General features: G+C 43.3%; 1 protein-coding gene across 1 annotated transcript in view; it reads right to left on the reverse strand.

Moving 5' to 3' along the window:
- The window catches only part of LOC124614070, a 256459-nt gene that overhangs the window by 145019 nt on the left and 86521 nt on the right, over positions 1-24919 (reverse strand). Inside the window, exons 3-4 of the mRNA XM_047142906.1 lie at positions 22530-22634; positions 10633-10737 (exon numbers count right to left, since the gene is read on the reverse strand). Coding sequence (XP_046998862.1) covers positions 10633-10737; positions 22530-22634 — 210 coding nt within the window. The remainder of the gene's footprint in view (positions 1-10632; positions 10738-22529; positions 22635-24919) is intronic.

The following is a 24919-nucleotide window of genomic DNA, read 5'->3' on the forward strand; positions in this document are numbered from 1 at the left end:
AACCCGTTTACCTCGAGTACGGGTAGACATAATAAGAGGAAATGTTTCGCACTTCCTGCGGTATACGGTCCCTTGGTGGTGTAAAACAGTGAGCTTCCATGTCAACGCAATCTAAAGATACGGCCGTTTATGTAAAGAAACTCACGGGAAAGGTCAAAAAATGGCTTTAAGAACTATGCTACCAAACTGCTTAGTTCATCAGTCCCCTAGAGCTAGAACTACTTCAACCTACCTAACCTAAAGACATCACACACATCCAAGCCCGAGGTAGGATTCCAACCTGCGACTGAAGCAGCCGCGAGCTTCGTGACTGAAGTGCCTAGAACCGCTCGGCCACCGCACCCGGCGAAACCTTTTTCACCTTATGTATAATGATAATATATACTGTCTAGTGAGGATAAACTGTATTCGCCAGCAACTCAGATCGTTTGCTCAAAGAACATTTACGAAGCTACATTCAAATTTTGTTCGAAGTCGTCTGCAATATCCACTTATAAACACCCTAGGAACGTCGTATCCGATATCCACTCCTGAAGACACTGGCAGATACTGCAGTACAAGTACTAATTAATTTATTGTTATTGGTCCATGCATGACATTTTATTTCAGTATCAATTTAACGCACCTAGGTGTTGTCTATGGCTGAAAATAATGAACAAAAAATAAATAAACAGCAAACAACTTGATGTTCAAATCAAATGTAATTCACATGTAGCATATTACGACATAATTTCGTTGTTACATCTACATGACTACATCCACTGGATTTCTTTGCAATCCAGATTTACGTGCCTGGCAGATGTTTCATCGAACCACCTTCGGACTATTTCTCTACCGTACCACTCTTTAACTGCGTGCGGTAAATGGACCACTTAAATCTTTTCTTACGAGCCCTGAATTACATTATTACTATGGTCATTTCTTCCTGTGTAAGTTCCCGAGGAAATAATGTTTTAACATTCAGAACACATGTTGGTGATTGAAATTTCGTTCAAAGATCTCGCTGCAACGAAAAACGCTTTTGTTTTCATGGATGTCACCCCAACTCGCTTATCAAATCTGGGACTCTCTCTCCCCTATTTCGTGACATTACAAATCGTGCTACCGTTCTTTGGACGTTTTTGGCGTGCATCGTCAATTACGTCTGTCAAGGATCCGATACCGCGCGGGAATAGCATAGCAGTGGACGGACAAACGTAGTGTAGGCAGCGATTTCACTAGACCTGTTGCGTATTCTTAGCGTACGGTGAATAAAACGCAGTCTTTCGTTGGCCTTCCCCACAAAAGTATGTTGGCAATCGTTCCAGTTTAAGTTTTACTGGGTACTGAGATGAATATACAATATTTCGACTTGTGCTTTGTCCTGTAACCGAAAGTTAATTATTATTACTGGACGCAGCTTTTGTGTTTAATGTATTCCTCATTCAACAGAGTACACTCCTCGTACACCACACGTAACTGTTTCAAAGTATTAAATTGTTACTGATGTCACCAAGTTGCAGTGGTCATCTAAACTCAGTGTGCGATTTGCAGAGAGGGTTTGGGGGGGGGGGGGGGAAATCCCCTCCATCCCCCCCCCCCAAACCCTCTCTGCATCAGACCATCCCCTTCTCTGGTTTTAGTTTATGCATCCCAACCTGGGATGTTTATTTCCCAAGCACTGGAGTAAAACTTCTACATATAATTTAAATTTGTGGAGCCGAACTCTGGAAGTTTACTATTAATGTGTTTGCTTATTAATTTTGAAAAAGTTATATGTAGTAGTTAAGCATTTCAAAACATCTAGAACTAAATGACAAGACGACGCACGCCACATTTCCGTAGCATGCCACAATGTTGCAAGACGTCGCCCCAGCGAAACGAGGCTTTAAAGCCAGGTCTGTATTGTATGATGGATGTGATGTGTTACGTACGAAACTAAAACCTGCAATCAGATCCAAACGTCGTGGAAAACTGTGTAGAGGTGTCATCCTGCAACAAGATAACGCTCGCCCACATTCTCCCAAACGGACAGCAGGAATTGAGATTCGAGGTTCTGGAACATCCACCATACAGTCCAGACCTGGCTCCAAGCGATTTTCACATGTTTGGACCCTTAACGGAAGCACTACAGGGAAGAAGATTTGAAAGTGATGAACACGTCATGCGGTGCAAAATTGGTTACAGATGCCACCGATAAACGTATTTTCTGATGAAATAAAAAAACTCGTAAAACGTCGGGAAAACTGCATTGAAGTCCAGGGAGGTTACGTAGAAAAATAACGCATGTTTCAGTTTTCTATCATCAGAATAAGTACAGCTTTTCACAAATGTGCCTTTACTTTTTGAATTCCCCTCGTATACATTTCCGAAGATGATTTTGTAAATAAGCTTTAACTATAATGTACTTTTAAAGATATAACAAGGGATGGCTTTTCCGATAGTGCATACGCGTGAATAGTGAGTTTCGGCATTAACACCTATTTATAAATAACTGTTTAACCATGGGTAACGCCACGGTCCAAGCTAGTAACATATATAATTATACTAACCCCTAAGACATCCCCCCCCACTGGTAAAAGCACAAATCGCACACTGTCTAAACTTGCCGTTTTGAAACAAAGGAAAATATTATAACGAAATATGGCAACTAAGAAACGGCTATCCAAATAAACAAACATTTCCGGTTCATGTCGTTGCAGTAGGTCTACTAGACCGTTACGTAAATTAGGAGCAAAGTCCATTAGTAGATCGTTATCAGAAAAACCAGCCCTCACAATGCAAACTGCCACTACTAGGACGAAAATTTCCAAACGTGTCAATGAGTAGTCGAGGAAAGTGGACGTACTCTGTCTACTGAATCGCAACGCACGCCACTTACGAGGGAACCCGCCAAGTGTCATACCACGATGTTGCTGAAGCTTCGCTCAGCGAAAGAGTAGACAAAAATGAGCGAACACGTGTTTTGGCTAATCAGCATAAGCTCGACCGCTTCTGGGAAATCGACGGTCAAAGATTTCAATGCGCAGTCGCTATAGTGTAGATACTTTTTAGCAGCTGAGACACCGCTTCAATTGAATCCTTACACGCTAAAATGTCTGGTTCGTTTTCGATGGAGGCAGTAAAGCAATTTTAAGAAATTCTCGCGCCTCCAATACGTTTTATTGCTATATTTATTCTGTACCAGCGCCCTGTGGATGTCAATACGAAACTCTTGTAGAATTTCATACTTGTTACTGCCTACTTTTCCCGCTTCAGTCAATAATTGAATTGACTTAAGTGAGGCACTGAATAATTTTTAGCTGAATTTCGTTACGAATCTTCACGCATTGCTAAATTTCCACACTTTCATGGTAGGTCAGGAACGGTAATCGAGTATGACTGGTCTGAATGTTGACACAGACCGTTTCGCGACCGAATGCACATAATATTTTGCTAATTCGTAAAGATCTGGGGTACTTTGTCTTACTAAAACAGTTACGTTATCTCAGTAAGCTGAAATTAATTTTTATTACTACAGTTCATACTAATTAGCGTTTCTTCTTTCATTCATATCCTATATTTACGTGTTGTGTATAACACACTAATCAGCATTAATATAGTCTTACTCATGATTGAAAACAGTCTGACAAAGTTCGGATAGTTTCCCAATTTCACACCTGTGCGTAGTATGTTGGTAGCACTTCATCACCTTGTCTGTTATGCTGTGTAGCAGACTTTAAAGCTGTGCAGATCAGCATAACGAAAAGGCGAGGGGTCTCGCTCGTTTCAAAAATGGTTCAAATGGCTCTGAGCACTATGCGACTTAACTTCTAAGGTCATCAGTCGCCTAGAACTTAGAACTAATTAAACCTAACTAACCTAAGGACATCACACACATCCATGCCCGAGGCAGGATTCGAACCTGCGACCGTAGCGGACGCTCGGCTCCAGACTGTAGCGCCGAGAACCGCACGGCCACTCCGGCTGGCTTCGCTCGTTTCGTCCACGACTGTACATGAGCAGACAAACTATCACACTGTCAGAAAAACTGGATGATTTATTCAAGAGAAAGAGGTTCGCAAATTGAGCAAGAAGTAGCGCCTTGGCCCACCACTGGCCCTTATGCAATTATGGAATTGTTGGATCTCCTCCTGAGGGATATCAAGCTAAATTCTGTCCAAATGGCATGTTACATTATGAAAATCCAGAGCTGTTTGGAGGGCCCTGACCATAATGCTCCAAAGGTTCTCAGTTGGGGAGAGATCTGGCGACCTTACTGGCCAAGGTAGAGTTTGGCAAGTATGAAGACAAGCAGAAGTAACTTTCGACGTGTGCAGGCAGGCATTATCTTGCTGAAATGCAAGCCCAGGATGGCTTGCCATGAAGGGCAAGGAAATGGGCCGTACATTACCATCGACGTACCGCTATGCTGTAAGGGAGCTGTGGTAGACAAACAAAGGGGTTCTGCTGTGAAAAGAAATTGCACCGCTGACCATCATACCTGGTTGTTGGGCCATAAGGGGGGCAACATTCAGGTTGGTAGCCACCGCTGTCTGGGACGTCTCCAGCCACATCTTCGGCCTGGAGTATGATTGACTGGAGTAGAGTTGTCTTCAGCGATAATTCCCGCTTTGAAATGAGCCCCAGGAACCAGTGAAGACGTGTCTGGAGACGCCCTGGACAGCAGTGGGATACCAACCTGTCGGTCGCCCGCCATACGGCCCGATAAGCAGGCGAGATGGTCTGGGGTGCCATTTCTTTTCATAGCAGGACATCTATGGTTGTGATCTGCTGCACACTTACAGTAAAGCAGTACGTCAATAATGTTCTACACCCTGTTTTGTTGCCCTTCGTGGCAAGCCATCCTGGGCTTACACTTGAGCAAGACAGCGTTCACCTGCACACGGCGACAGTTTCTGCTGATTGTCTTCGTGTTTGCCAAACCCTACTGTGGCCAGCAAGGTGGCCAGACCTCTCCCCAATTGCGAATGTTTGGAGCACAATGGGCAGGGCCCTCCAAACATCTCGTGATTTTGACGATCTAACTCGCCAGTTGTACAGAATTTGTCACTCTAACCCTCAGCAGGACATCCAACAATTCTGTCAATCGATACCAAGCTGAACGACTACTTGCAGAAGGGTCAGAGGTGAAGCAACGCTTTATTGACGTGCTCAATTTGTGAAATCCGTTCTCTTGAATAAATCACCAAATTTTTCTGAATTTGTAATCATTAGTTTGTCTGTACATGTACATCATATCTGACGATATCTACCCAATACGGATAAGTCCTTTGTGGTGCGACGTTGCTTTTTTGTCTTTTAGAGTGTATTATGAACAACTTTTCAGACAGCTTTATCTGTGGAGGGTGGTTTTGGTAAATGGCGAAAAACTGCAGGAAACGTTCCTTGAGAGATACGGAGCATTCAAGGTCACATGGACATATGGTTGGAAATTCATTCCACGGGAGGTACTCTCTTGAAGACAGAGATAAGAGTGCTTTGACTGTGTAGGTTCTAATGATTGAAAGGACACATGGGAACACACCAGGAAATGGGACTGTTGTGCCTGAAACAGTGTTTCAGCTCCGCACTCAAGAGGGTAGTGAGTTGGAGCACCATCTTGTAACAGCCACTGTACCCTTCATACCACCAAAGGCACGTCTTTCAGCAGGAGAGACAGGGTCATCAACAGGAAGCGAAGATATGCCTCGGCTGTGACGTGTTGTGGAAGGAATGCTGGTCGCAGGAGGCAGTCGCCAGTAATCCACGTTAGGGCTCGTGCTGATGATTCGCTACCATCATATTATGGGGATTGTTAATAGCCCTTAGGTGGGCGTTGTGAAGATTGATGATACTGTTCCCCCCACAAAGGTAGTTTCATTTGTGAGTAAGATAAATGATAGACATTCAAGCACGGTCGTGGTCTGTGCGACGAACCAGCAACAAAACCATCGCCGTGAAGACAAGTTCGTAGTTAATCAACCATGCACGTGTTGTAAGTGGCACAGATACTGGTAGTTCTCATGCAGAATGTTGCACACAGTTTTCTGGTTTACTTTAGGCTAGTGGACCATCTGCCTGTTGCTGGTACTGGGGTTACTGTCAGAGATCTTTTACCTCCTGTTTCTAGTAGCTGCACCTCCTTGGAACACGTTTGTAACTGTACACCCATATGACCTGTTTTTGCTTCTTATCCTCTCAGCTGTCGTTTCCTCCAGTTTGGCCGCATTTATCTACATCTACATGATTACTCTGCAATCCACATTTAAGTGCTTGACAGAGAGTTCATCGAACCACAATCATACTATCTCTCTACCATTCCACTCCCGAACAGCGTGCGGGAAAAACGAACACCTAAACCTTTCTGTTCGAGCTATGATTTCTCTTATTTTATTTTTATGATCATTCCTACCTATGTAGGTTGGGCTCAACAAAATATTTTCACATTCGGAAGAGAAAGCTGGTGACTGAAATTTCGTAAATAGATCTCGCCGCGACGAAAAACGTCTTTGCTTTAATGACTTCCATCCCAACTCGCGTATCATATCTGCCACACTCTCTCCACTATTACGTGATAATACAAAACGAGCTGCTCTTTTTTGCACCCTTTCGATGTCTTCCGTCATTCCCACCTGGTAAGGATCCCACACCGCGCAGCAATATTCTAACAGAGGACGAACGAGTGTAGTGTAAGCTGTCTCTTTAGTGAACTTGTTGCATATTCTAAGTGTCCTGCCAATGAAACGCAATCTTTGGCTCGCCTTCCCCACAATATTATCTATGTGGTCTTTCCAACTGAAGTTGTTCGTAATTTTAACACCCAGGTACTTAGTTGAATTGAGAGCCTTGAGAATTGTACTATTTATCGAGTAATCGAATTCCAACGGATTTCTTTTGGAGCTCATGTGGATCACCTCACACTTTTCGTTATTTAGCGTCAACTGCCACCTGCCACACCATACAGCAATCTTTTCTAAATCGCTTTGCAGCTGATACTGGTCTTCGGATGACCTTACTAGACGGTTAATTAGAGCATCATCTGCGAACAACCTAAGAGAACTGCTCAGATAGATCAGGAACAGCCGAGGTCCCAGGACGCTTCCCTGGTGAACACCTGATATCACTTCAGTTTTACTCGATGATTTGCCGTCTATTACTACGAACTGCAACCTTCCTGACAGGAAATCACGAATCTAGTCGCACAACTGAGACGATACCCCATAGGCCCGCAGCTTGATTAGAAGTCGCTTGTGAGGAACGGTGTCAAAAGCTTTCTGGAAATCTAGAAATACGGAATCAACTTTAGATCCCCTGTCGATAGCGGCCATCCTGTATATGAGGGACATTCAATAAGTAATGCAACAATTTTTTTTTCTGAAAGCAGGTTCGTTTCATTCATGATTCCAATATAACATATTATTCCCCACTCTTTTGGCTCCAACCCTATTTTTAAACGTAGTCTCCATTCAATTTGATTGCCTTGAGCCACTTTACTGAGAGGGCTTGTATCCCCGCATGGTATCACGCTACTGGATGATGCTGGACATACCGTCTTGTTGCACCAATAGTCTCCAAATCATTCATGTACTGCTTCCCATGGACAGCATTTTTCATTGGGCCTAACCGACTGAAGTCGAAAGGTGCGTGAGTCGAGCAGTAGGATGGATGGGGGGAAAGAGTTCAATGAAGTTTTGTGACCTCCTCTCGGAGGCCAAAATTTTCTATCTGAAATAACCTTAGGGATGCACTTGACGATAAACGAAGAAATATCCACTAACATTGTAACTTCTGTGTTTATCGCACTCTTTTTCTGTTTGTAACATAGCTGAAACCTGCAATACGTCTACTAACAGAAAAATTAAGGGGTTTGGACAAGCCGAATAGTACTGGTATATTAGTTTGGCTTCGGGGACACGCGACGCAACATTAAACCTCTTACTTAGCTTAAAACATAGTTTGAAGAAATACATACGTACATTTATAGCACATATAGATAAATAACCAAATAAATAAATAATTCCCGTGAAACCAGTCACGTTGTCTACAAGCTAAGCTGCAAGCACTGTGCTACATTCTATGTAGGCGTGACAACTAACAAGCTCTCAGTCCACAAGAATAGCCATGACAAAATGTGGCCAAGAAACAAGTGGACCACCCTGTTGCTGAACACTCTGCCAAATATGATATCCTTCATTTCAATTACTGCTTCACTGCCTGTTCCCTATGGATGCTCCCCACCAACACCACCTTTTCTAAACTGCACAGGTGATAAATTTCCCTGCAATACATCCTACCTTCATTAGTCACTGTCCTCACCCACCCAGCCCCTTCCCTGTTCCCATCCGAGCACTACACAGCCGTCTTTCCACCACCACACCCAGTCTTTTTATTTCTTTCCTTATTCACTACTCCCCCCCCTCGCCAACCTCTCCCATGTCCTCTGTCTAACATGCAGCACTTCACTGTCTGCCACCCCCACCATACAACCCCTCCCCATCCCAGCCTCCTCCTTACCCCAACCCCGTCACCACTCCATCATGCACTGGTGCTGCTGCTTGCAGTGTGGTTTCAGTTACCTGAGATTGCAATTGTGTGCGAGAGTTGTATTTGCTTGAGTGTGTGTGTGTGTGTGTGTGTGTGTGTGTGTGTGTGTGCATGTGCGTGCATCTATTGTTGACGAAGTCCTTAATGGCTGAAAGCTTTAATTGTGAGAGTCTCTTTGTTGTGCCTATCTGCAACTCAGCATTTCCGCTATATGGTGAGTAGTAACTCCCCTTCTCATAGTACTGTTAATAAATAAATAAATGTGCATCTGCAAGGCCTCCCACAAGTGTCTACATAACAGTTTACATGCAGAATATATATTTCTATTTTTCCCAAATTACAGTTATCAAACTACTGACAACAGACACATAAGCCTGAGATGGTAGATTGTATAGAATAGTCTTACATTTATAGACATCATCTTACATTTAGAGATGAAGCTTTGGCTATTGAAGTCGTGGAGATTTATTTTAAAAAATTTAGGAAGGTAAGGCTCGGCAATTGATATTTGCATCGAAAAAGGCTTAAGTTTTCCTAATATGTTGAACTGTTTGATACAGTATCAACATTGCTTGAATGATTATGTGACATTGACTTACATGACACTAGTGCAAGAGATATGCAAGAACCTATGAACTGGACACTGCAACAGCTTATTGCTTGGATTAAAATGTGACGATTTTGTGAAACACAGAAAGAAATAGCATTAAATTCTACCATTGTACAAACTTGTATCGTATTTGAACAGGTTTGCAATAAACATTGTCAAACACATTTGGACTAGGTATACAAACATTAATGCCGATTTTTAAGTAAAGGTAACATTCAAAAACGGAAATGTTGTTCTTCAAAAAACATTGATCCAGAAACCAGACCAGTATTTTATTTGGTTATGGGAGACTGTAATGATTTACTAAGTGGGTTGCAAATTACAAATTTGGTCACTGTTCATGTATTAGAATACAGGGTAAAAGTGTTACCAGCTTTTAATCATCTTTAGAAGATGATTGTGACATTCAGTTGAAACAAGAAGAAAAATTAATCCAAAATGAAATATCTAACAAAGGAATTAAATTATACTAAACTGACTGTAATTCTTATCGCTAGAATAAATTACAGCGGCAAGACCCATCATGGGGATAGTAACAACAGACATCACTATGGATCGTGGGACGAGCAGAAGTCTGAGAATGGGACAGAATTGTAACTGCAATCTTTCTTTCATATATTAGTTGGTGTTGTTACATATGACCTGCACTTTAGAAGATATTGCAGTCTTTTTTCACAGTTGCTCAAAGTGAGGGTTGGAAGAGGAACAGTGACACCAGCTCAGCTGTGAGCTTTGAAGATTGCGGTGAGGGGAATGATGAGTGAGTGGCAAATTTCCTCATGTTGCCAACAATGAGAATCTATACAACCTACTTTGGCTTTTTATGAACATCTACCACATTTAAACAGCAGTTTGCCTGAATCTACCTGTAATCTGAATCAAACTGACTTTAAAATTAGACAAATGCTCAACAACAGTATCCATTTCTGCAGAGGATGGTAAAAGTGTAGATAGGGGCCAGAGGTGTACTTATGTGTGTCTCGCTACAATGTTGTTGACACTCACCATGACATATGACTGGAATTAAAGGGAGAGTGCCAGCTGGTTCTACATAGCCAATGAGAGGGTAGCAAGCTGTTGATATTTTTGGATGGAAGAGACATACTACAGACTACAGGGTTAGTAAGAAAAAAAGTAGAAAACAAAATGGCCTGAAAATTAATGTAAACCAATCCTTCTGTTTATTTTATTTCTTGTAGTATTTTCAAAATATAGACAATACATGGAACAAGTTTAGAATAGATATATGTTAACCTTTTGGCAGATACTTTACATCAGTAAAACAGTTGTAATTTTGATTAGTCAGAATAAAACAAAAATAAATTTTTTCAATGAGCCTCTTAAGAAAACGGGGGGGGGGGGAGGGGGGGGGGTCACCTCATACCCAAGATCATCTTATACTTCAGTAAATATGTAAATATTGTGAGGCAAAGAACAATCCTCTTATACTCACTGCTACTAGGTAACATAACTGTCTAAAAAAGTTTAATAACTCATTCTTCAGAACATTCACTCACCTCTCTTTTCCGCCTTGCATTTATTGCAGTGCAATTTAGTTCTGTAACTTCACGTTCAGGCAGCCATGGTCTATCCCACACCTGTACGTCACACAGTTGCTTGTTCTGAAATAACACCCCACCATAAGATGAAAATCTGTGGATTTAGTTTTAACACATGTATACACAAAGAATTAAGTTCTATGAAAAGGAGAAGTCTCCTGAGAAAATTTTACAACTACAAGGAGACAGAATGCATGGCAAATGATTACTTTCAGGAAGTGAAACTGAAAGTAGTGCTGATGGACACAATTAAAATTTTCAAAATAGTTTTGACAATTTGTGGTATTATGCAACCCAAAACACAACAACAAATCTTCAAAAGATGCCTTTTGTGCAAAGGTAGCATTATTGTTAACACTGTTAAAAAGCTCTATTCAAATAAATATTGAACTGTGGACTTGGTTGTCACTGCTTACAGTCATAACCATGCAGCAATTGCTGTACCCGAGCACTATGATCAAGGGTGAGACTTGGTGATAGGAAATGGTGGGAATCGTTTCTGTCAGTGACACACATTTATTTTTCAATACTTTACAAGATAGTACAAACAATGTTTATCATTAATGTCCATACATACAGACCCATTGTACTGGCAGTATGGTTCAATGACCGATCTTGGTGGGGTATACACTCTGGTGATGAGCTGTGGCGCGACCATGTGGACCACGCAAAACAAATGTTCCCTCTCGAAAATCCAGTTTTTGATGTGACCCATGGATCGTCATGACTATCACAGGTGGGAGAAAAAGCTCTACAAAATGAATTGATGCACGTCGTGAAACGAGAAAATGTGCAAGATTTCACATAGACGGTTGTGAGGGATCGTGTTAACTTGGCTTGGTTTATGGCGAGAAAGGTCGGAGATGACGAGAAAGGTTGGAGACATGAGTTGCATCGTCTTTACCAGCTCGCACTGCCTGCCTGCTTTGTCCCACATGGGCCTGTGCATGATGCACCACTGCCAAAATCTGGTGTAGCAGGAAAGCTGCATGTGTGGGCCATGCGAATGCCTGGCACCGTTTAGTTGTGTCAGCTGTGCTGCAGCTCTGCCCTTCATGCGTTTCTCTCAGGGAGCAGCGTTCCATAGCTGCAAAAAAAAAAAAATGCCGATTGCTCCGTGGCCTGCATTTGTTTAAGTTTGCATGTTGCATGGTGACAGTGTGGGCGCAGCTGCGCTGGGCTGGTCAGCAGTGGAGGGCTGGTGGTCCATGAAGTCAGCATGCCGGACTGGCGTTGTTGGGCGTGTCCTTGCACAGTCGGCTAGTGACAGTGCCAGTAGCATGTGTTGGCTAGAAACTTTCTGTAGCAAAGTGTGGTGTATGCGTGTGGTTGCAAGTCAGTTGGGAAGATGTCTCAAAGGCCAATGCACTGATATCTTAATAACGACGTGGAGTGTTCACCAGTGCTACAGTTAATGCACTACAGTAGAACAAATTTCACTTTTTAAATTCTTCAGAGTGACATCAAGGATGACAAGTCCAGGTGTTCACATGTGGCATGTCCCACAAGTTCATCAACTGACTCAGTTGCGGGAGCACAGTGCATTGCTTGATCCAGCCTCAAAACTCGAGGCAACACAGACCCGGAGAGTGTACACGAGTATGGTGTCTTCACGACTTCAACGTGGGTCCTAGAGCTGCTAAGGACAAGTCCGGTGGCACAGAGGGCAATGTGTGGAGCTCAATGGCAATGAAAATACAGTAGCTGGAACAAACACCAATCTTGCCTTAACACCCAATGTGGCAGAACCACAGAGACACAAACGCAGGCCCAGGAGCTGCAAAGGACATGGGAGGCACTGTCTGGAGCTTGGCTGGATCTATCGGCTGAAGGTGTGTTCAGCTGGGGATGGGATATCTACAGCACAGACATTTGAATCAGACATGGAGGCCAGGGCATGTGCTGTAGTCCACTGGCAGCTGTGGTGAGGGTCCGGGCGGCAGCACGGGCTGCCTGGTTGGTGTGGTGGAAGGTGTATGTGGTGCCACAATAACAGCAGGCTGCAGCTGTGCATCACCGGTGGCTACAGGTGCAGGATCTGTCTGACTGCTGGTTAAAATAGTGTCATCTGCTGTCAGATCTTCCTCGGGGACTAAAAAGCGTGTGGCTGCTGGAGCAGACAAGTTGCAAGCTGGCTTGATGTGGTTGGTTGAGACTGTAGACTGTTTCTTGTTGCACTCAATGTCCAACGTTTTTTCCTTCAGGTGATCACATGGTGTTGTCCAGAGCAGGAGAGCTAGAGAGGTGACTGTTCTGTGTCGGTATGCAACATGATGCGCATGCAGTGCTGCAGGTTGGTGTGCATGAATATCTTCCCAGTGCTGTACTGCATCGGCTCTTGCTCTCAGAGACCAGCCATTTGAGTGCGCAGGCATTTTACCGGAGTGGGTGCCATGGCTCCATGTGGGGGTGATACTTCTACAAAATCACCCAGTCTTGTCAGATGCTGTCCATAAATGAGATCGGCAGGTGCCACATCGATCTCCTCCTTTGGCATTACTTGCAGGCCAAGCAGCATTAGTGGGAGTGCCTCAGGCCATGAGGTGTCATGGAAAGTTAGGGCAGCTTTCAGAGTCTTGTGGTGCCATTCAACCATGCCATTTGACGGTGGATGGTAACATGTTGTCTCGTGTAATCGGATGCCACACTGCCTGGCGACATGTGTGAACAATGTGCAGTGAAACTGGCAAATGTGGTCAGTCGTCACATTACTGGGACATATAAAGCATGCCACTTAGGTGTCAACGAATGTGGTGGCAACGGTCTTGGCAGTGAAGTCTATGATTGGTGTTGATGCAACCAGTGAGTGAAGTGGTCCACTATACTTATAAGATACCTTGTGCCTTAAGAGAGGGAGAGAGCAGGCCAATGAGGCCCACATAGACGTGTTCAAATTGACATGTTGCATTGGGGAAGGTGCCTCCTGACTTTGGGAAGCTGACATGGCATGCGAGGGCGAGCCCATTTGCAGCAGTCCTTCTGAAACCTGCACCAGATGAAACACACAGCGAGGAGGATCAAAATCCTGTTGGTGTCAGGGTGTTACAGCACGTGCACACAGTTGAGGGCACTGCACCGGAATTTCTCTGGGAGGAACAGTTGGTGAGCACTGGCTGAGATGTCACACCAAGTTTTCCATGTAGTTCTGGGGACAGGTACCAACCTCTGTTGCAAGCTGCTGGAGGTGGCGCGACAGAAACTGTGCAGTTCTTCATCATTCTCCTGTACTTTGCCAACGTCCTCAAAGTTTTCACAAGGATGATATAATGGCACACGCTCAGGTCAAACAATCAGCGAGTATGTAGTCTATCCCGAAATATGGCGGATGTCAGTAGTAAATTGTGACATTGGTGGATATGACACGGTGAACAGAGTGATTGTTGTGAAACATATGAGTAATCAGTTTGTGGTCAGTGAAGATGATGAATTGTCAGACTACTACTGATGGGCGGAAGTATTTCACTGTTGCATATAACGCAAGCAACTCTTGGCCATAAGCATTCCAAGTGCATTGCGATTCTGATAGCCTCTTAGAGATAAAACCGAACATCTGCCAGCCCCCATCAAGGTGCTGTTGTAACGCCATGCTGATGTCGGTCTGGATGGCATTCACCACTACATCTAAGATCACACTGTGTTGCTTCTGTGACATTTCATGTTGAGTTCATGAATCTCTACTTCAGCTTGTCTGTCCAATTCACACGGGTCTTTCCTTTTGAAATGGGATTGTGTAGTGCCTTAGTCATGGGCTCTTGCATGGTGGCAGCATTGGGCAGAGCATGGCGGTAAAAGTTCAACATGCCAAGGTAACGGAGTTATTTCTTGTGCATCTGAGGATGCAGCATGTTTAGAATCACTTGCACTTTGTCCAGCTATGGTGTCAATCTGGTGGAGGTAATTAAGTGGCCATGGACCTCGTTTCTCATCACACTGAATGCACACTTCACTGGACTGACAATGATGCCAGCTTCACTGAGGTGCTGAAAGATGGTAGTTAGGTGGTGGCAATGGATCTTCAGCAACTTGGACTGCACCAGGACATCATCGAGGTATGTGAAACAAAATGGCAAGCCTCACAATATGCCATCCAGGGACTGCTGCCAGGTATAGGCAGCAGTGCAAAGACCATATGTCACAAACAGGCTTTCAAAAACCCAAAGGGCATTACAATAGCTGTTTTCTCAATGTCTTTGGGTGCCACCAGAATTTGGGTATATGCCTTTGCACAATCAATCTTGCTAAATAATGCACAGTCTGCCAATGTGTGGCTAAAGTCTTGAAGGTGTGGGACTGGATCTGTCTGGCACTGTTTGTGAGCTAAGAGCATGACACTCCCCACATGGGCACCATGACTTGTCTTTCTTCGGTGTAAATGTGGCACCAATGACCTTGGGTTTCTTGACTGTCGAACTGTGCCTTCCCACAGCGTGACCTTCAAATCTGCCTTTGCTACTGCAAGTCTATTGGGTGCGAGTTGACGTGGCTGGCATGATGTGGGAGGGCAGGAAGTGGTTATTGTGTCATGCACCACCAAATGATTGATGCCCTTTGGTGCACCAGCCAGGCAAGTGAGGTCATGGAATTTTTTGAGGATGTCATCATATGGTCTAGAGCACTTCACAGTTTGTATACTGTACAATGTGGCCTGCCAGTGCTGTATCACAGTCTTTAAATTTGTTGTCACATCAATGAGCTGGCCATTTGTTATGTTGGCTAGCAACCTGTAGTGGCTAAGAAAGTCTGCACCTAGGATCAGCTCATTTTCGTCAGCCACAGAAAACATCCACAAATATGTATGGTGTAGTCTTAGGTCTAAATTGCTGTTGTATGTGCAGTAAGTTTTAATGGCAAAAATTGTTTGCTGCCTGTGAGGGAGGGTACCTCAGCCTTCCCTGCTGTCTCCTAATATAGGACAGAGGAATATTGCAAGGTCTGAACCCGTGTTTACAAGATACTTCACGATGCCCACACATGCTATGAAGAGACATCTTGATACTGAATTGCACCCAGGTGCTCGTAGGCCTGGTTGCACTTGGCTTTTGGGAGCATGTAGGGTGGATGACACATTGTTGCTTCATTGACAAAGCATGCATGCATGCTTTATGTGGATTTATCAGTTCATTCTTACATAAATTTTAGTTGAATTTCAATAATTATTACAATTTATCCTAGAATGTTGTGGATATCATTAAGTGTTTTGCAAAATTGTATTTATTATGGATTAAAGTATGGATGGGCAGGGGGGTTAATGTGATGGTCTCTATTGTCATGCTATTGTAATGAAAATTATGAAACGGAAAGTTGCTACTCACCATACAGCGGAGATACCGAGTCGCAGATAGGCTAAACAAAAAGACCCTCACAATTAAAACTTTGGGCCATTGACTTTTCTCAACAACAGATGACAGACACACATATGCACACACACACACACACACACACACACACACACACACACACACACACACTCAAATGCAGCTCACACACATGACTGCAGTCTCACGCAATTGTAAGGTTTCAGTTGCCTGAGACTGCAACATGAGCACTAGCTGTGTTTGCATGAGTGTGTGCATGTGTGTGTGTGTGTGTATATGTGTGTCTGTTGTCTGTTGTTAATGAAGGCCAATGGCTGAAAGCTTTAATTGTGAGAATCTTTTTGTTGTGCCTGTCTACGACTCAGCATCTCCACTACGTGGCGAGCAGCAATTTTCCTTTTCATAATATTGTACATTCCATCCTGAATTTTCCATTGTTTTATTATTGGAATGAAAATTAATAACTAATGGTAGAATACAGAAGTAATTGTTACATTGGAAACAGAGAGCTAAATGAATATATTTGTAATGTGTATCAGATATTTTTGCTTTTCCCATTTATGTTTTATGACTTTTGTTGACCACGAGAAATGAATAGTAATATAAGATGTCAGATTTTGTTATTTAATGAAAATCTTCTAAGAAAGTTAGTTGTCCTGATCTGAATGAAGCTGCTGCACACTATGCGTCAGTCTCCATCTTTTGCAGGATGTCCTGTGTTTTGCAGTGATGGTACAGTATCATGTTTGTATAGCAAGAGAATTGCTTTCAAGTATTTCTACCCTGGCCACCAGGAGAGCTGGGTTTTATGAGCAATTTGTTTCTCCATGCACATGTTTAGCTTAGATTTAACTTTATTTTCTGTTTTGACTACACTCTGATACCGTGCTATGATGATTTTCAACATCCTTTCTGATTAAAAACTGTGATTCTGTAAGGAGGCTATGCTCCAATTCAATTATTCTTGAGTTATGAGTGGAGAGTAGCCTAATGTGTTGGAATTAATAAAATCTGTTATTCCATTCCTGAGTTTCTTCCTCCTATATATAGAACACATCTGACAACTGTCGGGCAGCATTTCCCCTATAAGCACTGACAAATGGTGATCTAAAGGTGCTCAAGACAGAATTGATACAACATGCGGCTGCCTCCCAGGAAGATCACATGATCACATTAGGCAAGTCCTAACACAGGAAGAGATCTGCAATAGCAAGCCATTGCAGTAACTGTGTCATCTGCGCAGTAAAGTTAACATGGGCATAGTATCGGATACCTTGCTATGAACATTATGGGATATCCACTTGCCACTGCAGATCAAGGCAATTGTTGCCTCGCAGATGGACATGCAGCTCAATTGAGCAACACACAGGTATGTTGGTAACATTGCTAGTTTGGTAATCAGGGGAAGAAGTGTTCACCATCTTGTTTGCTCCCAAATGTCGATGACAGTCAGTAGTAGGCACAACTTATTGCCGAACATCCTTCAAGCACCTGTTTTTAATTGATTAAGCGTCCGGCATAGAATTCCTGGTGGACGCTGGCTCTGACCTGAGTATATTGCCTTGTACGTCTCTGCATCATTGTCAGGTGCCAATTGCTTTTTGCCTAACAGCTACTAACAACTCTTCAATTGCTTTGTATGCCAGTCAGCAATTGGACCTTAGTATTGGACTGTACCACCCATATGTGTGGGATTTCATCATTGCGGACATCACAGAGGTAGAGCAGACCTGGTGCACTACCAGCTACTACCAAATGTGGCGAATGCCCACTTGGTGGACAACGTCACTAGCCTTGTTGTCACCAGCTTCCACTCCCGCACAGCAGTCCTGCTGACGGAGGCTTCAAGTGGTGAGTACGCTGCATTACTGAGGGACTACCTCACTTTGACCAGACCACCTGGTGCCCCAAGGTGAATACCCCATGATGGATGGATGGACTCTCCATGGTGTCTATGTCTAGATGTTTGCTAAATCTTTGGCTCCAGACTATTAAGCAACTGCGAAGGCCGAATTTGATTTGATGTTATGGGAAGGATTAATGCGACCATCCAAAAGTCTTTGGTCATCGGCATTGTACTTAGTGCCAAATAAAGGCGACACCTGGCACCAATGCAGTGATTATTATGGTTTGACTATCAAACAGTCTTTGGCAGATACTCTATACTACTATTACAGGAACTCTAATTACACACTACATGGTGCCACCATTTTCACCATCTTGGACTGAGAAAAACCTTACACCCTGATATCTGCAGCTGCAGGAGACGTACCAAAACCACCATAATATCACCTTTTGGTTTATATGAGAGAGCATGATTATGACCTTCGGTTTATGCAATGCAGCTCAAATGTAGCAGAGATTTATAGATTCTGTTCTCCAAAGATTACCATTTTGCTTTGCTTACCTTGATGATGCCCTGGTGTTCTCCACCAATCTGGACAACATCAGCTCCTGCTTGAGGTCTTTGGATAACTAGAACAATACGGAGCCATAATGAACATAGCCAAATGTGTTTCTGGCAGTCAGAAGTGACGCTTCTTGGTCATAAAATCTCAGCTGTGGGCTTTCTTCCTTTGACCAAGAAGGTAGAAGCAATACTACAACTGCCCAGGCCACCTACAGCCAAGGAATTACAACATTTCTTGTATGTACTTAATTTCTACAGATGACGCCTTCCCCATGCAGCAGAGATACAGGAACCTTTGACAGCAACATTGTCAGCTCCTAATGTTAAAACAGGAAGTCTCTTGTGCACTGGACAGAAGATATGTGCTCCACATTCAAGGATACAAAAGAAGAGCAATGCCAATGGCAGCGCTTTAAGCATCCCCAAAACTTGATGCAGTGCTAACTACTGTTGTGGATATGAGCCAGATACCTATTGGTGCAGCACTCTAACAATGCCTGGCAGCCACTGGCATATTACTCCCACACACGAAATATATGACTGTGAGCTTCTGGCTGTGTACCATGCAGTCAGATATCTTCATCTGCAAGTCGAAGTGTGAGTCTTTACTTTCACGACTTCTCTGTCTTCTACATTGACCTCTAAATGTTTACCAACCACAGGTAATGTATGTGTGGTGGAGGGGGGGGGGGGGGGCTAGTGGTAGTAAAAAAGTAGAGCCAAATGTTGTAAATAGGGTGGATAAATCTGAGCTTCAAATCCCTCAGCTTTCCCATTGCCAAAGGACACCTTGTACGCAGATGAATTCTTCAGACATGAGGCTACTTTTTTTCCTTCATCACCCTTTTCTAGAACACTTGTGTTGTATGTGCCAGTAATTGCTTAGCCCTTAGCAATATAATTGTCGAGAAGAACTCTTTTTGTATTCCAGATAAGACTTCTTGTCATCTTTCTTACAGGTGAAATTAACTTGACTTTTTGGTGCAAAATTAATAGCTGCCCCTGACTGCACATGGGTTTGTTTCTTACATGAGGTGTTACCCACAGTAAAACATTAAGTCTTCATGATTTTATTTTAGCAGCTTCTATTGGTTATTGGTTCTTCATTGATAAAAGTGAGGTTGATAATTATTTTTGTGAGCCCATTGCTTTTATTTCTATATGAGTAGTGGCTATATCTTTAACAGTGGCCATAGGAGTGTGTGTGTTTCCTGTTATAAGTCTCTGTGAACCACACATTGGTCTGCTGTAGCTGAGAAATTGCATTTTCCATATTTTACATACACACTGTGTATCACTGTAGTGTATGGCAGAGGGTGCTTTTCATTCATATTAAGATTTCTTCCTGTTCTGTTCACAGATGGAGTGTAGGAAGTATGAGTGCTTGTTCGCTTGTGTGTAAGTTATTATTTGGTTATTTTTAATCTGCTCAGTCACTTTATGGGATAGATATATAGAGGTCCAAAGAATGTCCATAGTGTATCTCCTGAAATATGATTCCTGAATTTTTCTAAGCCAGTTCTTGTGGTATGTATATTTTTCTTTCAGTGTTTCCCACCTGAGATTTCACACCATTTCTGTTGCACTCTTTCACAAGTCAAACAAGTCTGTGAAATTTCTACTACTCTTCTTTGTATACACTCTATGTTTCTGCAGTGACACAGGTCCCACCATCTTGAGCAGCCTGCAAGCATGGGCTATGTATATGTTTTGTATGCAGTCATTTGTAGAGAAACGATACCCACCATCCTACCAATGAATTGTAGCCTACCATTTGTTTCACCTATTACTGAGGCTATATGGTTGTTCCACTTCACATCTCTATACATTGTTACTCACAAATATTTGCATGACATAACTGACTAGTTGCAACTAATTAATCCTGTAGTCAAAGGATATCACACATGTTTCATGAAGTGAAAAATTTAACGTTTCCCTACATTAAGAGCTACTTGTCAGTCTTCGCACAAGGCTGATATTGTGTCCACATCTAAAAAGGTACTACCACAATATGTACTGGATTGCATTTGCTCATATATAAGTTCATCGTTTGTGAAAACCCTGAGATTGCAACTACAACTATCAATCAAAGCATTATGTATAACTTGAACATCAATGGTATTACTACATTCCTCCAAGTCAAACCAAACCTCCTTTGGTGTCAGTAGATTACCCTCAGTCCAGGATAATGTGCTGCATCCTGTTTGTCATGAAATTTTCATGTGTCTGCCTTAGAAGGCATCAGGACAATGATCCCAATTGCAATTTTGCTCTGTAAGTTGGAGCTGAGTGGGGTAGCAAATTAGGGATGGAGAGGAGAAAAGTAAACACAAACAAGAAACCAGGTTAGAATCAACTCCATTACATTCATATACACACATAAAAAAAGTTTTGCATCACCCCGGCTCCCAGAACTCCTGAAGATAGATGTTGACTGTGGATATTTTATCACAGACATAGTCTCTTTTGACTGTTCAGAGATGTCAGTATACCCACCCAAAAGTGTAAACAACCATGCATGAGGAGCACCTACTAGATGAAGGGGGTCCAACAGCCAATCAGTTCCAGTCATTCCACCAGGAAGGAGGTACATGGCTCATGTTGTCTGTAGTTCACCCATACCTAGACGGTCAGTACCGCAGTTTGATTGCATCCTCTTTGTTACTTTGTGCCAGTAAGGGCTTTCAACAAGTGGTGTCCAGGCGTCTCGGAGTGAACCAAAGTGATATTGTTTAGATATGGAGGAGATACAGAGAGGCGATGACATGCCTCGCTCACGCTGCCCAAGGACTACTACTGCAGTGAATGACCACTACATATGGATTATGGCTCGGAGTAACTCTGACAGCAATGCCACCATGTTGAATAATGCGTTTCATGCAGTCACAGGATGTCATGTTATGGCTCAAATGGTGTGCAATAGGATGCATGATGAGCAACTTCACTCCCGATGTCCATGGCGAGGTCCATCTTTGCAACCACAACAACATGCAGCGCAGTACAGATGGGCCCAACAAAATGCTGAATGGACCACGCAGGATTGACATCATGTTCTCTTCACCGATGAGTGTTGCATATGCCTTCAACCAGACAATCGTCGCAGATGCATTTGGAGGCAACCCAGTTGGGCTGAATGCCCTAGACACACTGTCCTGCGAGTGCAGCAAGGTGGAGGTTCCGTGCTGTTTTGGGGTGGCATTATGTGGGACCAATGTACACCACTGGTGGTCATGGAAGGTGCCATAACAGCTGTATGATACGTGAAAGCCACCTCCAACCAACAGTGCAAGCATATCAGCAGCATATTGCCAAGACATTCGTCTTCATGGACGACAATTCACATCCCCATTGTGCACATCTTGTGAATGACTTCCTTCAGAATAACGAGACATCACTTGACTGGAGTTTCCAGCATGTTCTCCAGACATGAACCCTATCGACATGCCCAGGATATATTGAATAGGGCTGCTTATGGACGATGTAACCCACCAACCACTCTGAGTAATCTACGCTGAATCGCTGTTGAGGAGTGGGACAATCTGGACCAACAGTGCCTTGATGAACTTGTGGATAGTATGACATGATGAATACAGGCATGCATCAATGCAAGAGGATGTGCTACTGGGTATTAGAGGTACCAGTGTGTACAGCAATCTGGATTACCACCTCTGAAGGTCTCACTATATGGTAATACAACATGCAATAAGTGGTTTTCATGAGCAATAAAAAGGGCAGAAATGATGTTTATGTTGATCTCTATTCCAATTTTCTATAGTGGTTCTGGAACTCTTGGAACCGGGGTGATGCAAAACATTTTTTGATGTCTGTATATGAACCCACAGTATAGTGATGGTAACAAGATGTATAGCAAGGCAAGGTTTGGTATGGCATTTGGATGCACGGACTACAGAGAACATTACAGGTGGCAGATTACAAGGCACGAGAGGCAAGGCTCAGTTAGTTATATTCTTTACTATATGAAACTTAAATGTCACACAAACTATTCACATGAGATTAAAAAGATACAGTTTGAAACACAGGTGTCAGTGAACACAGTTATTATGAAGGGAAATGCAGGTACATGAAATATGAACTGTTTTTGTTTCATGTTTCTATGATATAAATCTTACCGCTTCTCCTGTTTGAATGCACTCAGAACTGGGATCATCTTCTCCCCTGTTGGAGTTGGTGGTACAAACTTCTAGCCGGAGGTAATAAAGAGTACCTTCAACAACCTAAAACAAATGTGCCTTTTTATATATCAGAACCACAATCAAGTCCAAATCTGAAGGCAGGTTCATAAATGAAGTATAAAACTTACAAGAAAAAGCAAATTTAGTACTGTCACCAATGTACAACCAGAACAGAACTGACCTCTTGGATGGAGAATGCAGCTATTTACACAAACACTGAATATTGCTGAATGCCAGTATTTATACAAACATAAAGTATTCCTGAATGTACAGAAATTCTTGGCATATTCTCTCCCTGCACAACAGGCATGTTCCATAGGAACAGTTTTGTCCTGCCAAATCAGTCTGCTTTGCAGGGCAGATTAAATTTAGTGGTAAGAAACGATGGTCCAGGCACCTACAAGTAGGCTGCCTATCATGACTGGTATGTTGTGTGGGAGTAGTACTGGCCTACGTTATCCATCTGCTTTGCAAGGCGGCCTGTACGTCAGGGGCAAATAAATGATTTTTGAAGCCCCTGTTGTGTAGCCTGCCCTGTATGACAGATGTGTTGTGGGAACAGTGTTGTCCCGCCAAATCAGTCTGCTTTGCAGGGCAGTCTACATTTAGTGGTAAGAAACAGTGGTCCAGGTCCCTGCAAGTAGGCTGCCTATCATGACTTGTATGTTGTCTTGGAGTAGTACTGGCCTGCATTATCCACCTGCTTTGCAAGGCAGCCTGTATGTCAGGGGCAAATAAATGATTTTGAAGCCCCTGATATGTAGCCTTCCCTGTATGACATGGATGTCATGATGTCATGGGAGCAGTATCAGCCCTTCATCATTTAAGAGTACTCCATGCACTACGCATGGAGATGACTTGGCTGGGCACAGTCTTAAATGGATAGAGGAAGGGACGAAAAGAACGAAAGGATGAAGGGGAGATGCATGAGGTAGGTGTAAGATGTAGAGTGGTAGTGTGTAGGTGAAAAAGGAAGAGGGGGAGACAGAGATGGAAAGAGAATTAGGGGGGGATGATTGGTTAGAGGAAGGGGAAAGAAAGGCATTGTCACAGAGGGGGAATGGAGGATATAGACAGAGAGAAGTAAAGGATGAGATGAAGAGACAAAGGGAGTGGGGAGGATGAGATAGACACATATAGTTGGGAGAACGGGGTGGACACAGAGAGGGGAACAAGGTGGTGTGTTCAATATACATGTCAAACTCTTACGCAGGTGAAGCCAAGGGTAGTCAGGTTTGCACTGGTGATCCACAATGTGCCAGCCAGGGATGCTAACCATTACGCTATGGTACATGCCCCACATGTCATGGCATTACTCCCTCGTCTGGAGAAACAGCAACTCCCTCTTTCAGAAGTTCCCATTGGTGCTGACAACAGTGTCCTGGCTCTAGACCTTGTCAATGGTCCTCTTTATGGTGGTACTGCCAGGTGTTTGCAGTCTTGTCATGTTGTTACATCCCCTTCATTATGATGCACATTGAAGGTAGCCCCTCCTACCAAAGTTTCACAACTGTTGAGTGGGTCTTCATTTCCTTGAACCTCCCATTGTCAATATGCACCTCTGGACTGTAGTAGGGCTTCATAGGCAGGACAAGGATGATGTCATTGTACTTAAGTTGTCTTGATGAAGGGTCATAATTCTCAACTTCAAATGTGACATCCAAATAGTGACAAAGGATATGATACCACCAAAAGCAGTGCTTTAGTGACTTTTTTCATAGTCCTGTTGTCCACATAAGCATAAAAATTCATACCAAGCCTCCTGGGATCTATCTCACCCACTGGTGCTTAGTGTTTCAGTACTTTTGTCGTTCTCCTGGACATCCAGTGTCCACATGGAAGCCAGCTGCCTTGCTTCTTCGGCACTGGTGATTACGTTTGAGGGTTGCCCACAAAGTACTGCAGTGCACATTTTTTTTTCAATAATTCTTTATTGAACATAATGAGAATTACACACACAAAAGTATGGTGTTTTATCTACACGCACGAATTTTCCAGGTAATCTCTATCCCATTCTATGGCTTTCCTCCAGCGTGAAACATGGGTGTATGCCCTGTCGGTACCAGTTCTTGTCCTGGTGGTGGAGCCAGTGCTTCACTGTGTAAATCACCTCCACAGCATCCGCAAAATGCAGAGTTGTAATGGACCTGTCCTCATGATTGACAACATCGTCTCACTGCAACATGTGAGGTGTGACAGCTGTGGATGGTCTCCCCGACCACTGCAAATCATGGAGCTCCACTGCATTGCCTGGTGACCTCACCCTCTGTGCCCGGTGACTAACTGTGCTTCTCTCGACAGCAGATGCTCCATAGACTTTGCACAAG

Source organism: Schistocerca americana, chromosome 4 (assembly GCF_021461395.2).
Source record: "Schistocerca americana isolate TAMUIC-IGC-003095 chromosome 4, iqSchAmer2.1, whole genome shotgun sequence".
NCBI lineage: Eukaryota > Metazoa > Arthropoda > Insecta > Orthoptera > Acrididae > Schistocerca > Schistocerca americana.